A 15,828-nucleotide genomic window follows, 5' to 3' on the forward strand; every position below is an offset into this window, starting at 1 on the left:
ATTATGCTTATTGACCAGGCTTGCCAGGACACAGTTTGGGGGTCTGATTCCAGTCTTGGCCCTCTTCCTGGTTTGTTCAGTGCATTTAGCTACTGCTGCCTGCCAAGCCACCCAGCTCAGCTCCTCTTTATCCCATGTAGGAAAAACCTGAATCAGCAGACAAAGCTGGAGCTAACCCTACGCTTGGACTCTGTCCACATTACCCCTGCTGCCTGGCTCACTGCCCTGCCAGTGATCAATGTCTATATCACCATGCCAAGCTCAACTAGTTTCATTAGCCTACTGTTCACCGTTACATCAGTTACACAGAGACCATAGTAGTCTTGATTTAGATTTACAAAGATCTGTTATTTGCTTTCAGTCCCAACGGGAGGTCTTATCATAATCCATTATTGCACCTGACTTTACCAAATTTACTTGGACAGTGTTGATCACAATAACAAAATGATTGCCTTGAAATAGCCTAGGTGGGGTTGGATTGTTTATGCTTAGTGACAGTCAGTGGAACGGGGACTTTGAGGAGGATTTGTAATCAAGGCACATTGGCTCAGTTGATTGTTGAGTAAAAGTTGTCAAAAATATAAATAGTAAAGTACAGATACTCCATAAAACTACTTGAGTAAAAATACTTTAAAGTACTACTTAAGTACTTTAGACCACTGCCCTTCATGTTCATATAGTCTCAAACAAAAAAGCTGGAAAAAGTCTTTATAAATTGGATATGGGTAATCATTTTATTCCAGGCTGTTTAACTTTACTACACACTGGACTATATGCCAATAACAGGCTAGATTTACATGTCACAGTCCCATCAAATAACCTACTAGTAGAACATCAATCTACACAAAGGACTAAAGAGTTGCACTGGCCCTTTAAACCACACAGCAAATAGAAGCCTTTCAGCAGCGGGAGGCGATTGATCGTAGTCTTCGGCAAGAGAGCTATTCGKGGTTCGTGTGACAACACAAAGGGATATCGAGAATCGCAATCATGGGCGTCAAATTGTATTATACCACCGTTACTGCATCCAGAGAGGTGAGATGAAACGGAAATTCATTGATATATTTTATTCTTGCAGGTGGATACATTTCTAATGGACCCTTTATGGACCAGTCTGAAAGACACACCCAACGCCCTGTCAACGATCCATCCCAGGATCTGATCAGCATATATACAATGCGAATGTTCCATGTTTTAGATCAAGAATGTAATTGTTTGCATGTGTGGCATAATTTATAATTCAGTCCACCATACAATCGCAACGTTTTTGAAGAACGACTTTATTTAGAGATGAACAAAACAGACCAGGAAATGCAAACTCACCCCGAAAATGGGGACGGAAGTAATATAGTTCTGCTTAATTTCCTCTGTCTGCGTTTGGCGGTATATCTCACGAACATATTCGAATAATGAGGACATGTTACCGGTAATTGCATATTTTTCGCATTCTGCAACTTACCTGATATAATCGCTGCATGTCTTGACAAGTGCAACTAGGTTAACATACTTGTCAGCAATGGCTACCGTATACCTGTCTGCACTGTGGATGTGAACTATTTGTGCAGTCTAGAAGCATTATAAACAGACAGGATTTCGCTTTTAGTGGAATTTCTGAAATTGATACAGATGTTGCAGCGTACTTCCCAAGAGTTTGCATTCGCTCAAGCGTGAACTCAATGTATCAATTTATGGAAAACATCGCGGTTAAACATCTGGTGTCAATTACAGGGGGATTTGTTTTTCGGTGGCCTCTGCATTGTACTGCCAATTTATCCATAGCCTATAACCATCGGGTCATGATTCACGATCTTTTTTAATCTTAGACTTTGAAAATGTTTAGCCATAAATTATGTAATTTCACCTCCTCTACAAAAAAGTAAGGGATTCGGTTTGGCCCAAGCTTTCCTCTTGTTTTCTCATGGTCATTTTAATCGGCTTTCAGTAGTGCGTGGTGTGTCTTCCTGCCTTGCCCATTGAATGCCAGGCTGCATGTAGTTGGTGGGTGAAGTAGACGTGGGTACACATAGCAAACACCCCCCACCCCCCAACTTCCTCAATCCGGCCCAACAAGATAGCGTTGCACAATTAATCATCAACCACACATTAGCTAAACCCTTTTAGCTTTTAAAGGCAAAGCAGACTACTTAGATCTACTTAGCCGTTTCGTGTCTCTCTGTCAGGATAATCATAGAAGTGCTAATTCTACCCATCTATCTCCCTTCTTAACAGCAGACATTAACAAAACAGATCTCTGACCGTTTGGTGCCTGGTACTACAAGTAAAGCTTGCACCCTTTTCACACTATCTTACCAAACTGTACCGTGCTGGCACTGATATGTCTTTTCACATTGTCCTTTTCAGCGCTATGTTAAATGTATAATCAGGCCAGTACTGCTAAACTCAGTTTAGCTAGGCTCAGTAGTGTGAAAAGTGCAATGGATCCCTGATCCTGAACTGACCCTTTCCTCTCCCCCTCCAGGTGAAGTCTCAGCAGGCGGAGGTGATGAGGATCCTGGACAGTAAGAGCATCCAGTACGAGCTGATTGACATCTCAGTGGGCGGGGAGGTCAGGGACGAGATGAGAAGCAAGMCAGGGAACCCCACGGCTGTCCCGCCACAGATCTTCAATGAGGACCAGTACTGTGGGGTAAGGAAGGGATAATTAATATTTGTGCGATATGATAGGGTTGAGTGTTTATCTAACGGTATGAGGACATAAGTATAGATGAAAAGGTGGGTAACTGTTTACTTAGATGGCATAAGCATGTTATGACCCCTTTATAATACCTTATACTCTGTTTGGTCTCTTTCCTCCAGAACTATGAGATGTTTTCTGACTCAGTGGAGGAGGACAAAGTGGAGCAGTTTCTGAAGATGGCGTGATGAGGAAGAGTCGTGTGTCGTTGTCGTCCCGTCCCCCCCAGGGAGGCTCGTTGACTACCCCTCTGCCGCACTGGCGGTGCCCGCCCTCTTTCTCAATGCCATGATGAATGCCAAATACAACCAACCAATCAAAAGGCACACGCACACCTTCCCACCCCACCCCGCTGGACTTACCTAACCACTGTTGAAATGATTGTGTATGTTTTATACGGCACTTATTATGTTCTCCCCYTTTCTTTCGTCACTGTTTCCCTTTTTGATCCTTTCTGGTCAAGATCTGGGTTCAAATACTTTCAAATCACTTTAAATGCTTAAGTGGTACTTTTTTGAAGCTTTCCTGTAGCAATTGAACCAATAGAAATGTCAAAAAAAGGCAAACACCACCCACCTGCCACTCCATGCAGACAAAAGCAAATGCTTAAATATTTGTATTTGGAATAGTATTTGAACCCAGGCTTGCCTGGTCCAATGTGTTCATGTCACTAATCAGTCCGAGTCTGGTCTGTGGGATCAATGGAGCTGCCTAATCTAGATGTGTGGTAATTAGGTCAAATAATCTGGGCTGTACATGTTACCAATGTAGGTCCACTAATCAAGAGGCTAACATTCACCAGGAATCGATCTTGGCATGAAATGACCCTTTTATTCCCTATATTGACCTGGTCAAATGTAGTGCACTACYGCTGCGTTTACATAGGCAGCCCAATTCTGATATTTTTTTTCACTCATTCTATTTTTGACCAATCACGTCAGATCTTTCCACACAGATCATTTTCAGAGCTGATCTGAAAAAATATATATCAGAATTGGGCTGTCTGTCTAAACACAGCCTATGTAGGGAATAGGGATATCATAAGGTGAATGCACCAATTTGTAAGTCGCTCTGGATAAGAGCGTCTGCTAAATGACTTAAATGTAAATGTAAATGTAGGGGCCATTTCATACCCAGACCAAACAAACAGAAAACAGAATACTTGGTTACCATGACTAAGATTTAACGGTGTTTGTCTTTTCCTTACCTGTCCCACTTGACTTCCATGTTGTTCATATCGACAGACAAGTCATTTTCAAAATGTACTTGGGCCTACTGTAGACATCAACATGGATAGGAGAACGTAGCATGGAGAACGTAGACGCCAACAATCACAGAACCTTAAAGAAATGTGAATTGTGGTAGAAACAGAATAAGTGAACTGAATTCTACTTTGGTCCAAAACATTTCAATGCTTAGCATGCTAATGGTGTCAAAGGTCCATGCTGGAAAGGTGAGTCCATTGTGGAGAGTTACAGAATATGGTAAAAACAGACAGACAGCATTTCATAGTGTTAAACTTGGTGCCAATAAATATGTGAGAACGTGCTTTACAGCTAGATACAGTCACTTTTGACCTCAATATAGTCTTACTTTACTCTCTGTTACTGCATTCCAAAGACTGCTGTATTTTTTTAAGAGACCACTTGCATTTGCTGGGAATTACCTGATCGTCAATCATTGGTCTTACATAGATATAAAATAGACATATTTATAGGACATTGTCGCAAAAATACATAACACTGTTACTGGTACTACAGCTGTACATCCTTACTGTAAGAGAACTGAGTTTGAGTATTATAATCCCCTGAATTTATAAGCCCCAATGACTGTTTAGGACTTGTTACTGTTCTATCTGTGGTAATGTGTAATTCAATCTTGAATCAGCTTGAAGATGCAGTAAAGACAACTATGCATATTAAACTCTGCCTCACATTCCCACTGTTTTACTGATGTTTGGATCCTGAGTGGATAAAGAAAGTGTTTCAGATTGAACTGACACAATCTCATTCTTAGATAAAACTAACTCACCACATGGGGAAAGTTGAAGGCCTCACTTTTAATGCTTCAAGTGTGTACTCCTCTTTCTTCCAACTGGTTTCTCTTCCAAGGGATGTTGTAAAAAACGTATGTGCCGTTTCATGTGTAGAGTCCCACATCTTTTACCCAGTATGTCATCCTCGCTTAAAAAAATATACATATTGCGCCCAATGTAATCTTTGTGCTAGAGCATACCTATCATTATAACCCCTGGTTCCACACATAGGAACCTTGATTTTCATCTATCTCAGACAAAGTCTGGCAATGCACCACCACACGCATAGTATATCTGGGTATGTAGGTGTGGCACCTCTATTCTGTAATGGCAGCCTTCACAGACAATGTTTGTCATTTGATGCTGGTTGATGTGTTATTGGTCAATGATGTGTAGCTATTCTCTATCAACTATATGTTCAACATTCCATGTCTCTCTCTTCAAACTATTGCTTTGCTTTTGGACCAAAGCCCCTTTGGCCAAAATAAATAAAAAATTAAATATAGGGAATGAGATGCTGTTGTCTTCCAAGAAGATTGGGAAAAAGGGTCAAATAAGTATTATGGTTCAAATAAAAAGGAATTATGGCCAATAGGTCTATTTGTGTTTTAAAATGTGAATCAAGGACTCAGTTGTCACTTCAAAAACTGTAGTTGATTAATTTGGTCTTGAGTGTGTTATGAACATATTCTTCATTGTACAATAAATAGTATTACAAATACGATTGCAAAGCTGTCAAAACAGAGAGAAGGAAAAACATATTGTAAAAAGGACACAGTACATATAATATACATACAGTATATTCATCAGATACTATATTGATTCAGTGGTATTTTTCTTACGGCTCTCTGATATCTTGATTACGGCAGCCTTTCCATTTGCGGTTCACGTCATCTCATTGAGGAATGTTACAAGGCCCTGTGCCCCTTCAAATTACACCTCTTCAAATTAGTTGATTCGGCTATTTCAGCCACATCCGTTGCTGACAGGTGTATAAAATCGAGCACACAGCCATGCAATCTCCATAGACAAACATTGGCAGTAGAATGGCCTTACTGAATAGCTCAGTGACTTTCAACGTGGAACCTTAATAGTATGCCACCTTACAACAAGTCAGTTCATTTAATTTCTGCCCTGCTAGAGCTGTCCCAGTCAACTGTAAATGCTGTATTTGTGAAGTGGACACATCTAACGGCTCAGCCGCAAAGTTTTAGGCCACACAAGCTCACAGAACGGGACCACCGAGTGCTGAAGCGCATAGTGTGTAAAAATCGTCTGTCCTCGGTTGCAACACTCACTACTGAGTTCCAAACTGCACCATGCGCAATGCCAAGCGTCGGCTGGAGTGGTGTAAAGCTCGTCGCCTTTGGAAATGCGTTCTCTGGAAGGATGAATCACGCTTCACCATCTACCAGCCCAACGGACGAATCTGGGTTTGACGGATGGCCGGAGTACACTACTTGCCCCAATAAATAGTGCTAACTGTAAAGTTTGGCGGAGGAGGAATATTGGTCTGGGGCTGTTTTTCATGGTTTGGGCTAGGCCCCTTAGTTCTAGTGAAGGGAAATGTTAATGCTACAGCATACAATGACATTCTAGACTCTTCTGTGCTTCCAACTTTGTGGCAACAGTTTGGGGAAAGCCCTTTCTTGTTTCAGCATGACAATGCCCTTGTGCACAAAGTGAGGTCCATACAGAAATGTTTTGTTGAGATCGGTGTGGAAGAACTTGACTGGCCTGCACAGAGCCCTGACCTCAACCCCTTCGAACACCTTCGGGGTGAAATGGAACGCCGACTGCGAGCCAGGCCTAATCGCCCGACATCAGTGCCCGACCTCACTAATCCCCGCAGCAATGTCCCAATATCTAGTGGAAAGCCTTCCCAGAAGAGTAGAGGCTATTATAGAAGCAACGGGAGGACCAACTAATGTCTATGATTTTGGAATTAGATGTTTGATGAGCAGGTGTCCACTGAATTTGCTCACACGATCAAAGTTGTTTTCTCACGTGTTGTGATCACGGGTGTGACATGAGAATAAAAGCTGTAAGAACATCATTATACTGCTGGCTGCTTGGAATCGTTCAGTGTACAGGTCCTGACATTGACACATGGTCGGGCACAGGAAGTTAAAACGCCCACTCAGCGTTTCCTGTTCAAGTTGTCCTCTATGTTGATGAGAACTGAGTGGTGACTGTGTATACAGCATGGCTCTGGATGGGAACCGGCTGTAAACCTTATCTGATGCTGCACGTATATCCATTCATCTGATGGTGAAATAGCAACAGTAATAAGATCCAAGATAAACCATGTTTGTGAAAGTGTTCATTTATTTACTATTTATGTATTCATCATGTTGGTAGATCAAATAAGATGTATAATGACCAGGTATAAATTGATAAAGAACAATTTATTTAGAAACAGAGTGAAATGTACCTCCATCAAGACATGCATTTAATGCATTTCACTGCTGTGCAATTCTGTTCACACAAGCACTTCATAGAAATGTGTATTGGTTTCAAGTAGGCCCAAAGAATTACAAATATTTGTTGTATGATACGTATCAAACTCATTCCATGCAGGGTCAAGTATTTGCAGGTTTTCACTCTTCCCTTGTACTTAATTGATTAATTAAGGTCACTAATTAGTAAAGAAGTCCACACACCTGGTTGTCTTAATTGAAAGGAAAAACCATTAACACGTAGACACTAGGAATGGAATGAATTTCACAGCCCTGTTGTACGAGAACAAAAACAAACAATGGAGTATGTGTCTTTAGTACGAATCTCGTCAAGGTATTTAGATCAAAAACTCTTCCAAATCAAAGGGTAAATCTTACAGATTGGCTCTAAAGTATTATATATGCTTCACATATGTTGTATAGGTTGATAATTATGACAAATAGCAGATATCCAACTAAGTAAATTAATCTAATTATTCTGTCAATGATAAATTGTTTGTTTGTATTGTAACAAGTGTTTCTTCCATGAGCGCAGAGAAACGGGCAGGCAAAGAAAATATGAACAAAACTCACAATCTTAGGTCTTGTTAATAGATCATTTTTTTATGATTCTTTGAATTGTAAAACTATCCCTCACCATTTTGCTAAATATGTAACAAACCGAACAACCACCACATTCAGTAACTAACATAAGCATGGTGTTGGTATACTTCATTCTTTGTACAAATGTATAAAAACATATGATTGTCCCGTGTCTTTTTGGCCTCACAACTTCTTCATGTCCAGGCTGAACGGGTTCTGTGTTGAATCTATGAGAGGAAGACGAGTATGAACATGGCACACAACTAATCAAGTGCTTTAGCAATTAAGAACAAACATCCTGGTTCAGTACCTTGTCCTGGTAGCCCTGCTAGGACATCCTCTGGGTCTGCAGCCTCCACTCATCCTCCTGCAGCCTCCGGGCCTGCTCATGCTAATACCGACTTGTACAGGATGACAAACTCCGCTTCCTTTTCCAGCTGGAGTTGCTCCTTGACGTGCTTCAATTCCCTCCAGATGTGCACTCTCCAGCAGGACCCCCGGGATCCTGCAGTCTGCCTCCTAATGGACAACAGACACATTACAAGCAGAAGTTGGGTGAGCAGGGATGATCCCATCATGTCAATTCACAGCAGTTAAAAAACAAGGACATACCAGCTCCCCCTGAGCGTTCCTCTTGAGTTGGGTACGGTACTGGGGGGTCAATCATTGCCTTAGGAAGGAAACAGTTTGATCCATAAGAACAACAGCTTGTTGTGGCTGTTTTTCAGTTTTGCTAGTTTATTTAATCTGTTATTATCCCTGACTGAACCACTTAGGCATGAGATCACCGGAGCTGAGCACTGGCACCTCAGTTTTTCTACTGCTTGAGCTCCTCCACCTCATAGAATATTAGCTCAAAGTGTTGTGGTGCTCCTGCACCTAAATATGAATGGTAAAGGTACCCAAAATGAGTACTGGCACCTATTTCAGTCCACTAGACTGAACCCTTCCAATGGGAGGCACTTACCCTATTTCAGATTTCTTGTGGCACTTCACCTTCTTCCTGTCCTCCTCCAGCTTCTCCACCTCATTGGTTGTGCCATGAGCTCAAAAAAAAGAACCTTTAATTTCTCAATAGTGGAATAGGCAGAAATCTTTCCATTTCCTGGTTGCTAAAACTAAAATAGTTTGCATAATTTCAGTTGTGAGAACAGGCAGTCATTGTGTCGCGAATAATTTTTTTAACCAAAAATATTCTATTTTCAGCTGGTGTACACAACAAAACCGAAAGTAAAGGACACCCAAACTAAAGGGACTGATAGAAATAGCTTACATAGAACAGATCTACCGCTTCTTAGTCTTGCTTTCAATGAGAATGCCAGATGTATAAACACTTAGGTTGTCCAAAAAGTTACATATTGTAGCTTTAAATCAACTTAATGTATAACTGTCATGTCGTATTTGTCCACCTATTGTACAACCATGTCTATGTTGCACCATTTTGGGATACGCATCTTCCCTGAGCGCAGAGAAACATGCAGGCAAAGATGATTTTAGTTTTTTAAAGAATATTAGGAATTACCTATAAACATAGCAAAGCCCCAAGATTGTAACACTCAACATCCCTCACACCATTTTGCTAAGTATGCAACAAACTTTACAACCACCACATTCGGCAATTGACGATACAATGTTGGAATACTTTAACATGATTGTGCAGCCTCAGTTTCTTCATGTCCAGGCTGATCGGTCCTGCTCCCAACTCCGTTGCTTCTCCCACTGCTCCCGATACCGCTGCTTCACCTGCAGGGGAGAAAGAACAATGAGCCGCATCACTGGGTCTCCCTTCTCTCAATCATCTTACCCAGGCCATTATCAACTTATTGCGTACCCCATAGAAAGTAATTTTATGTGCAGGAAATGTTAATAGTGACTACTGACTTTAACATGAAAACATGTCACAACATTTATATGGGAGTTATAATTCAGTAATAAGACCACCCCCCAATGTGTGTGACGCTATTGCTTGAATTCAGGCTCATTTCAACAGTTTTCCATAGTGATCGGCAGAAACGTACCCCATTTCCAAGAATTCCGTTGAAGTGCCCGGATTAGCAGTGATTCCCTATTCTGAGCTAAAGCTGCTGCCGTCTCCCCGCCAGAACCTTCCTGAGAAAAGGAGTGCCGATATAGGATCAGTCTGGCCTTTTAGATCATATGAATATGATTATATGGACAGGGAGGACCTGATCAAAGATCAGCACAGGACAGTCAGACTTCACAAAGCCAAAAAACCAAACACTGAACTGGATGATTGGCATCCGAAATGGCCCATCCATGTTTTTGGCCAATATCTTCGTCTAAAACTAAAAATACAACTGTATGTCTGAAGACAGTTCAACGGCCTTATTTGATACTCATTTGAAATACTGTACATTGATCTTGTAGCTCTTGTATTAGTTTACCTCTCATGACCTCTGACACAGCCTGAAGCATGGCTTCTTTGGCAGATTTTAAGCGTAGCAGGAGACTGAATGTTTTCAGGTAGTTGTACTTGGACAGGCACCCTGTGGCCTCATCCATCAGACTCGGTCAACAGGACCCCATAACAGTCCCTTCTTGCTCTGTTTCAAGTCCCTCATGTTGTGGTGAGTTGCTTAGTGAAGCCCATGGCCATGTTCTTCTTTTGCCCTTTGGTTTTTGAGTATAATTATTTAAAGCAGAGAGAACAAATCAATGAGTTCTGTGTTGGTTCCGGAAAGGTATCTGGAAACACAATTCTTGATGTCCGAGGACTGGTGCAAGTTAACACACATTTCCTATTATAGCCTTTGCTAAGGGMAGTGAACTCAGCATTTCAATTCCAACATGCTTTGTTGGACATGTTAACCTGAATGAGAGAAAAATATATATATTAAGAGATTCATATTATTTATATGTATATACATTTTTATAAATGTATTTGTGTGTGTATATATATACTTCTTACCTGTAGGCCTGAATCAACTTTCAATTAAAAATAAATGACTAAAAGTTTACCAATAAATCATTTTCACATTGACTACCTGCCTGAGTGATATCTCTATTCATACCTCTCTTTGTCTGGCACACTCAAACCTCACAGAACAAGGGTGTATACTCAAGGAACTACACTTAACCAAACGGAAGGAAACAGAACCAAACGGTGAGGGATCTACCTGAATTTGCCCAAATGAAAATAGATTTGTTGCTAAACGTTTTGCAACAGTATCCAACTAATGAATACACCACATATGTTGTGTGCAGGGGTGCGTTCAGTTCAAAGTATACTGCGTTGCGTGGCGATTTGTACGGAACGACACGTTTCCCCAAAACGGTGAGCTCTGTTCTTAAACGGGGATAAGTTAATTACGGAAATCCCTGACGATTTAAGAAGCAAACAGAGCAAAATCCCTCCCAGCTTCATTCCGTTTATGAAACGTTTTGCATCAGAATCTGCAGAATGAATACGCCCCAGCCGTTGAGGTACGTTTGCTCCAGTTTGATGGATGTGGCGAGGTGGAGCCTGATCAATATAGGTGTGACCATTTGATATGGCAAAACTTGTCAGTACACCATACACGAAAACACTGTCTGGGCCACCATAATCAGGATATTATTTAACTGGTCATTCAGTACAGCACCGTTTATCTAAATGCTGAACACCGTTCTTTCGTACTGAACATACTGTAAGGAGCAAGGCCCATTAACTAGCCTTGAAATGGGAGTAGCAACTAGCCTCCTGGGATGGGAGTAGCAAGAGGCTGCAATGGAAGCCTAAATTACCTGTCTGGCCTTTGAGGCAGTTGTTAAATTAATGTCCAAAATAAACATTTGCCAGTGAAGCCATCATAAAAAACCTCCATGTTAAACATATTCTGGTTAAATACCCATGGTCGCTGTACCTTAACCAAAATGTGTACTCATCTGGCTTTGTTGCAAAGRCACTTAAGAATTAATCTGCAGCCATAGCATAGCCACTGGAAGATATTTGGGGGTGCTAATAGATTTTGTGTTGTAGAGAATTCATATTTTTCACAGGGTTCTACAGCAACCTCAGCACCCCTTCATCCCGTGGCGATGTCTGCAGCTGCATGGAGTAAAGCTTCCTAGCTAACGTAAGCTGGCTTGCTAACAGGAGAGCTAGATCTTTGCTGGCTGGCTATCAGGAGTGCTATGGTAACTACATCTTACTTAGCTAGGTATAGCTTGCTTTTCTCATTTTATTTCACTTTTATAACTACTGGTCTACAAAAAGTATAGCTTCATTTTAGCACTTAATGTAGCCTTGCACAAGAAGAGCAGCGACGAAGGCGGGAACGCTACTGCTGCAACTTCTTTACATTTGTTTGGCAGATCGCAACCAAATGAAAATGTGCATACACTGTCACCTACTGTACTGGAGTGTGAGGCCGGCCACAACCTACCTACACACCTGTTACTCTAATAGCTAGTCCTGTATTTCTAATAACATAGAATAAAGTCCTACATACCTCGCTAAACCCCATCCAACCTCTCTGACCCTATCAAACAAACTCTCCCTATCTAAATGATACAGTTCACACAATATAATATACACCCATCACACATTCTAGTATAAGGTTTTCTTAAAGTAACTGTCCATCTCACTACTTTTAAAAGTTTATATTCTGTTAAATTTGGGTTAACTTTGGGTTTCGAAATAATGTTTTATATAATAAACATAAATATAAACACAACATGTAAAGTGTTGGTCCAATGTTTCATGAGATTAAATAAAAGATCCCAGAAATGTCCGATATGCACAAAACGCTTACTTCTCTCAAATGTTGTTTACATCCCTGTTAGTAAGCATTTCTCTTTTGCCAAGATAATCCATCCACCTGACAAGTGTGGCAGATCTAGAAGCTGATTAAACAGTATGATCATTARACAGGTGCACCTTGTGCTCGGGACAATAAATCAACAGCCTGATCAACTCTATGCGAAGGAGATGTGCGCACAGCAATTGAAGGAGTGGGACAACATTCCAAAGGCCATAATCAACAACCTGATCAACTCAATGCGAAGGAGATGTGTTGTGCTTCATGAGGCAAATGGTGGTCACACCAGATCCTGACTGGTTTTCTGAGCCACGCCCCCACCTTTTTATAAAGGTATCTTTGACCAACAGATGCATATCTGTATTCCCAGTCATGTGAAATCCATKGATAATGACCTAATTAATTCATTTCAATTGACTGATTTCCTTATATGAACTGTAACTCAGTAATATCTTTGAAATTGTTGCATTTATATTTTTGTTCAGTGTATTTGTGGCCAAAGCATAATTTGGAGTAAAAACACTTTAAAAAAAACACCTCTAACAGACTGTTTAAAACATGCTCACTTTTTTTTTTCACCGGTTGTGATACAGCCCAGGATCAAACCAGGGTCTGTAGTGATGCCTCTAGCACTGAGATGCAGTGCCTTAGACCGCTGCGCCACTCGGGAGCACCAACATGATGTCATGTTGACTCATTGGCGGTTTACTTGCATTAATCATTTTAATGACTGGTATACGCCAACACCATTCCGWTAATGGGGTTTGTATGCCTACACCATTCAAACACAGAAAAGCTGCTTTATAACATACTTAATTAGACCTTTTGGGAAGGAAAACTATTCCCTTACATGGTAATTAACTACAGGTCATATTTAATTGAAATCCAGAAACACTGGACAGTTAATTTTACTTTAATAGTAAACAAGCATTTCAGCTGTTAACCTTCACCTGGGTTTAATACAACGAAGAATACGTAAGGATTTTATATATTTCAAAATGGTCGTGTATTGGTTCAGAGACCAATCACAATGGTAATACAACATAAAACGTGATGTGATTAGTAAATAAATTGCAAAAATCGGACCAATAGGAGGCGGGTTTGGACATTTATAAAACCCTCATTTTTAGACAATCTGAAAAACAGCAACGAAATCTAAGGGCAGAAACGAATTGGTTTTACGTTTAACATAAAATAAGCACTTGTATCATTTTATTGTGCTCCAAGAGTTACTGAATTTCATTTTCATGGGTGAGAAGATACAATGTATACGAAACATACATTTAGCAACTTTGCAAATATATTTTTGCCATTCAATGTAATATTGTAAATGCGAATGCTTTTCTATTGCCAATGGTGCTAACAAATCAAAATTCCAGTTTGCACAGCAAAATATTTAGGAGCATGGGAGCCCACAGTACCAGTAGTGGACATAGGAGGGCAGTGATGCACGCTATTCATATTCTGCCATAGTAGCTGATAGAGAATAATGAAAACGGGCTGGTGGGGAAAAGATGAGGAAGATTGCAGTGGGCCTCAAAAGAATCCGGACAACAAAAGTTTTGTGTTTTGAATTTCAGAGTAGAGCATCTGTCAAAGGAGTCATCTCGGGGGTGACGACGGATGTTCAGGTTGAATACCTGAAGAGAAATCCTGGTGCGGTTGGTGGGCCCTGCAATTCACCCAGCGTCTGACCCGCTGGGTGAATGGAGAAAAAGAAGATAGTCTGTCGGTCCTGTTCTTTTTAGATAAAGACAAAATGCCTACYCATGTGAAGCTTGGTGCTGTAAGAGCTTTCGTCCCCAAACTACTGCAGTGTAAGAACTGTAAAGGATTTGGCCATGTTTCTAATGTGTGCAGACAGACAGAGTATATTGAAGAACGGTGTGTAGAAGGACGACCGTGTTGCAATTGTGGTGGGGATCATGATCCCGAGGTCCTGGAGTGCCCTGTAAAGGTGAAGGAGATTGAGGTGGCAAAAGTTAGAGCGGCCAATTTAATCTCCTATGCGGAGGCGATTTAAAATAATTGAGAAAACAAGTGTTGCCAGTGAAGATATGGTAGTGGATGAACCACAGTCTGTAGTAAATGTTTGCTGCCAGTCAAAATATACCCRGTGTGTTAAAAAGGTGGATTTTGTGGTGTTCTTTGCCACAGTTATTAACTGTACAGCACAAGTCTCACAGAAGTCTAAGAAATGTGACATTATTGTGGCTGTGGAAGAAAAGTTTGTGAAGACTTGCAAGTGGTACTGGCTCCGGAAGACCTGCCTTTCCAGGTTCCCCTTGAGCCTGTGTAGGGATCAGATCTGTTTTTATTTTTTAACAGAAACGTTATATTTTGTTTTATTATTATTTGTTAGTTTTGTAGTATTTTGGTAGTTTGTTCAGTTTTTGGGGAATCCTGTTTCTATCCCGGACAGTAGGTGGCAGGATGCACATTAAATTGTGCGATCGCCAATATACCATATAAGAAGATAGAGAAGAAGAGTTCATTTAGGAAGCTCTGTTAAACGTTTCTGGTTCAAGATATATCAAGGTAACATCAATGAAACGCATACATTATGTGAATTCTTGGCATGTTTTGGTAAAGAATTATGCTGTATGTGGCTGAAGAGTCAGCTAGCCTAGCAACCAGGTGTCATACTAATGTTAGCTAGCTTTCTAGAGACTGTCAGTGTAGCTAGCAAGCTAACTAACTTGGTAAAGCAGCCATTCTGTAAACATTGATGGCTGAAATAATTCAATTTGAAATATTTGAAGTTGAATGTATTTTACTGTAACAAAGGTATATTAGCCATGAGGCTAGCTACTGTCGCTAGGTTGGTTAGAGCTGCTAGCACAGTGTTGTATCTTTGTTGCTATCTAGGTAGATCCTTTATACTCCAGATTGAAACTCGCGCATGGTGGGTGGGTGATGTTGTTGTGAATGGGCAACACGTCACGCTCGCGATGTATGTAGTTTGCAATTCATTCCAACGGCTGTCTTGTCAATACTTGTAAATTGTACCTAAAATAACTCACACGATGACATGTTTGGTCACTATACTGAGAGTTGAGAAATTGTGTGGGTGCAGGCTTTTGCTCCAACCAAGCAGTAACACACCTGATTATTGTCAGAATGCTTTAGATTCAACTGGCAGTGATTTCAAACCTTGACTGTGGAATGTGTGGATGAAATGTAGTTAGATGTTGAGGAATTAATAAAATCATATTGTAGCCCGACCGGGACTTGAACCCCGGTCCAGTGACTGTCAAGCCAACAGCGTAAACCCCAACGCCAAGAGGTCCGAACCAC

General features: G+C 40.8%; 2 protein-coding genes across 2 annotated transcripts in view; both read left to right on the plus strand.

Moving 5' to 3' along the window:
• Positions 1-884: 884 nt before the first annotated feature.
• LOC111954959 (SH3 domain-binding glutamic acid-rich-like protein 3) lies at positions 885-4,633 on the plus strand. The gene is made up of 3 exons (XM_023974935.2): positions 885-1,035; positions 2,480-2,647; positions 2,818-4,633. Exons 1-3 carry the CDS (start codon positions 991-993, stop codon positions 2,881-2,883), a joined length of 279 nt encoding a protein of 92 aa, XP_023830703.1. The 5' UTR covers positions 885-990; the 3' UTR covers positions 2,884-4,633.
• Positions 4,634-14,964: 10,331 nt separating this feature from the next.
• Positions 14,965-15,828, plus strand: part of LOC111955136 (trafficking protein particle complex subunit 9) — a 150,157-nt gene continuing 149,293 nt past the window's right edge. Inside the window, exon 1 of the mRNA XM_070436029.1 lies at positions 14,965-15,069. The gene's annotated coding sequence lies outside the window, so the exon portion shown is untranslated. The remainder of the gene's footprint in view (positions 15,070-15,828) is intronic.

This window comes from Salvelinus sp. IW2-2015, linkage group LG30 (genome assembly GCF_002910315.2).
Source record: "Salvelinus sp. IW2-2015 linkage group LG30, ASM291031v2, whole genome shotgun sequence".
NCBI lineage: Eukaryota > Metazoa > Chordata > Actinopteri > Salmoniformes > Salmonidae > Salvelinus > Salvelinus sp. IW2-2015.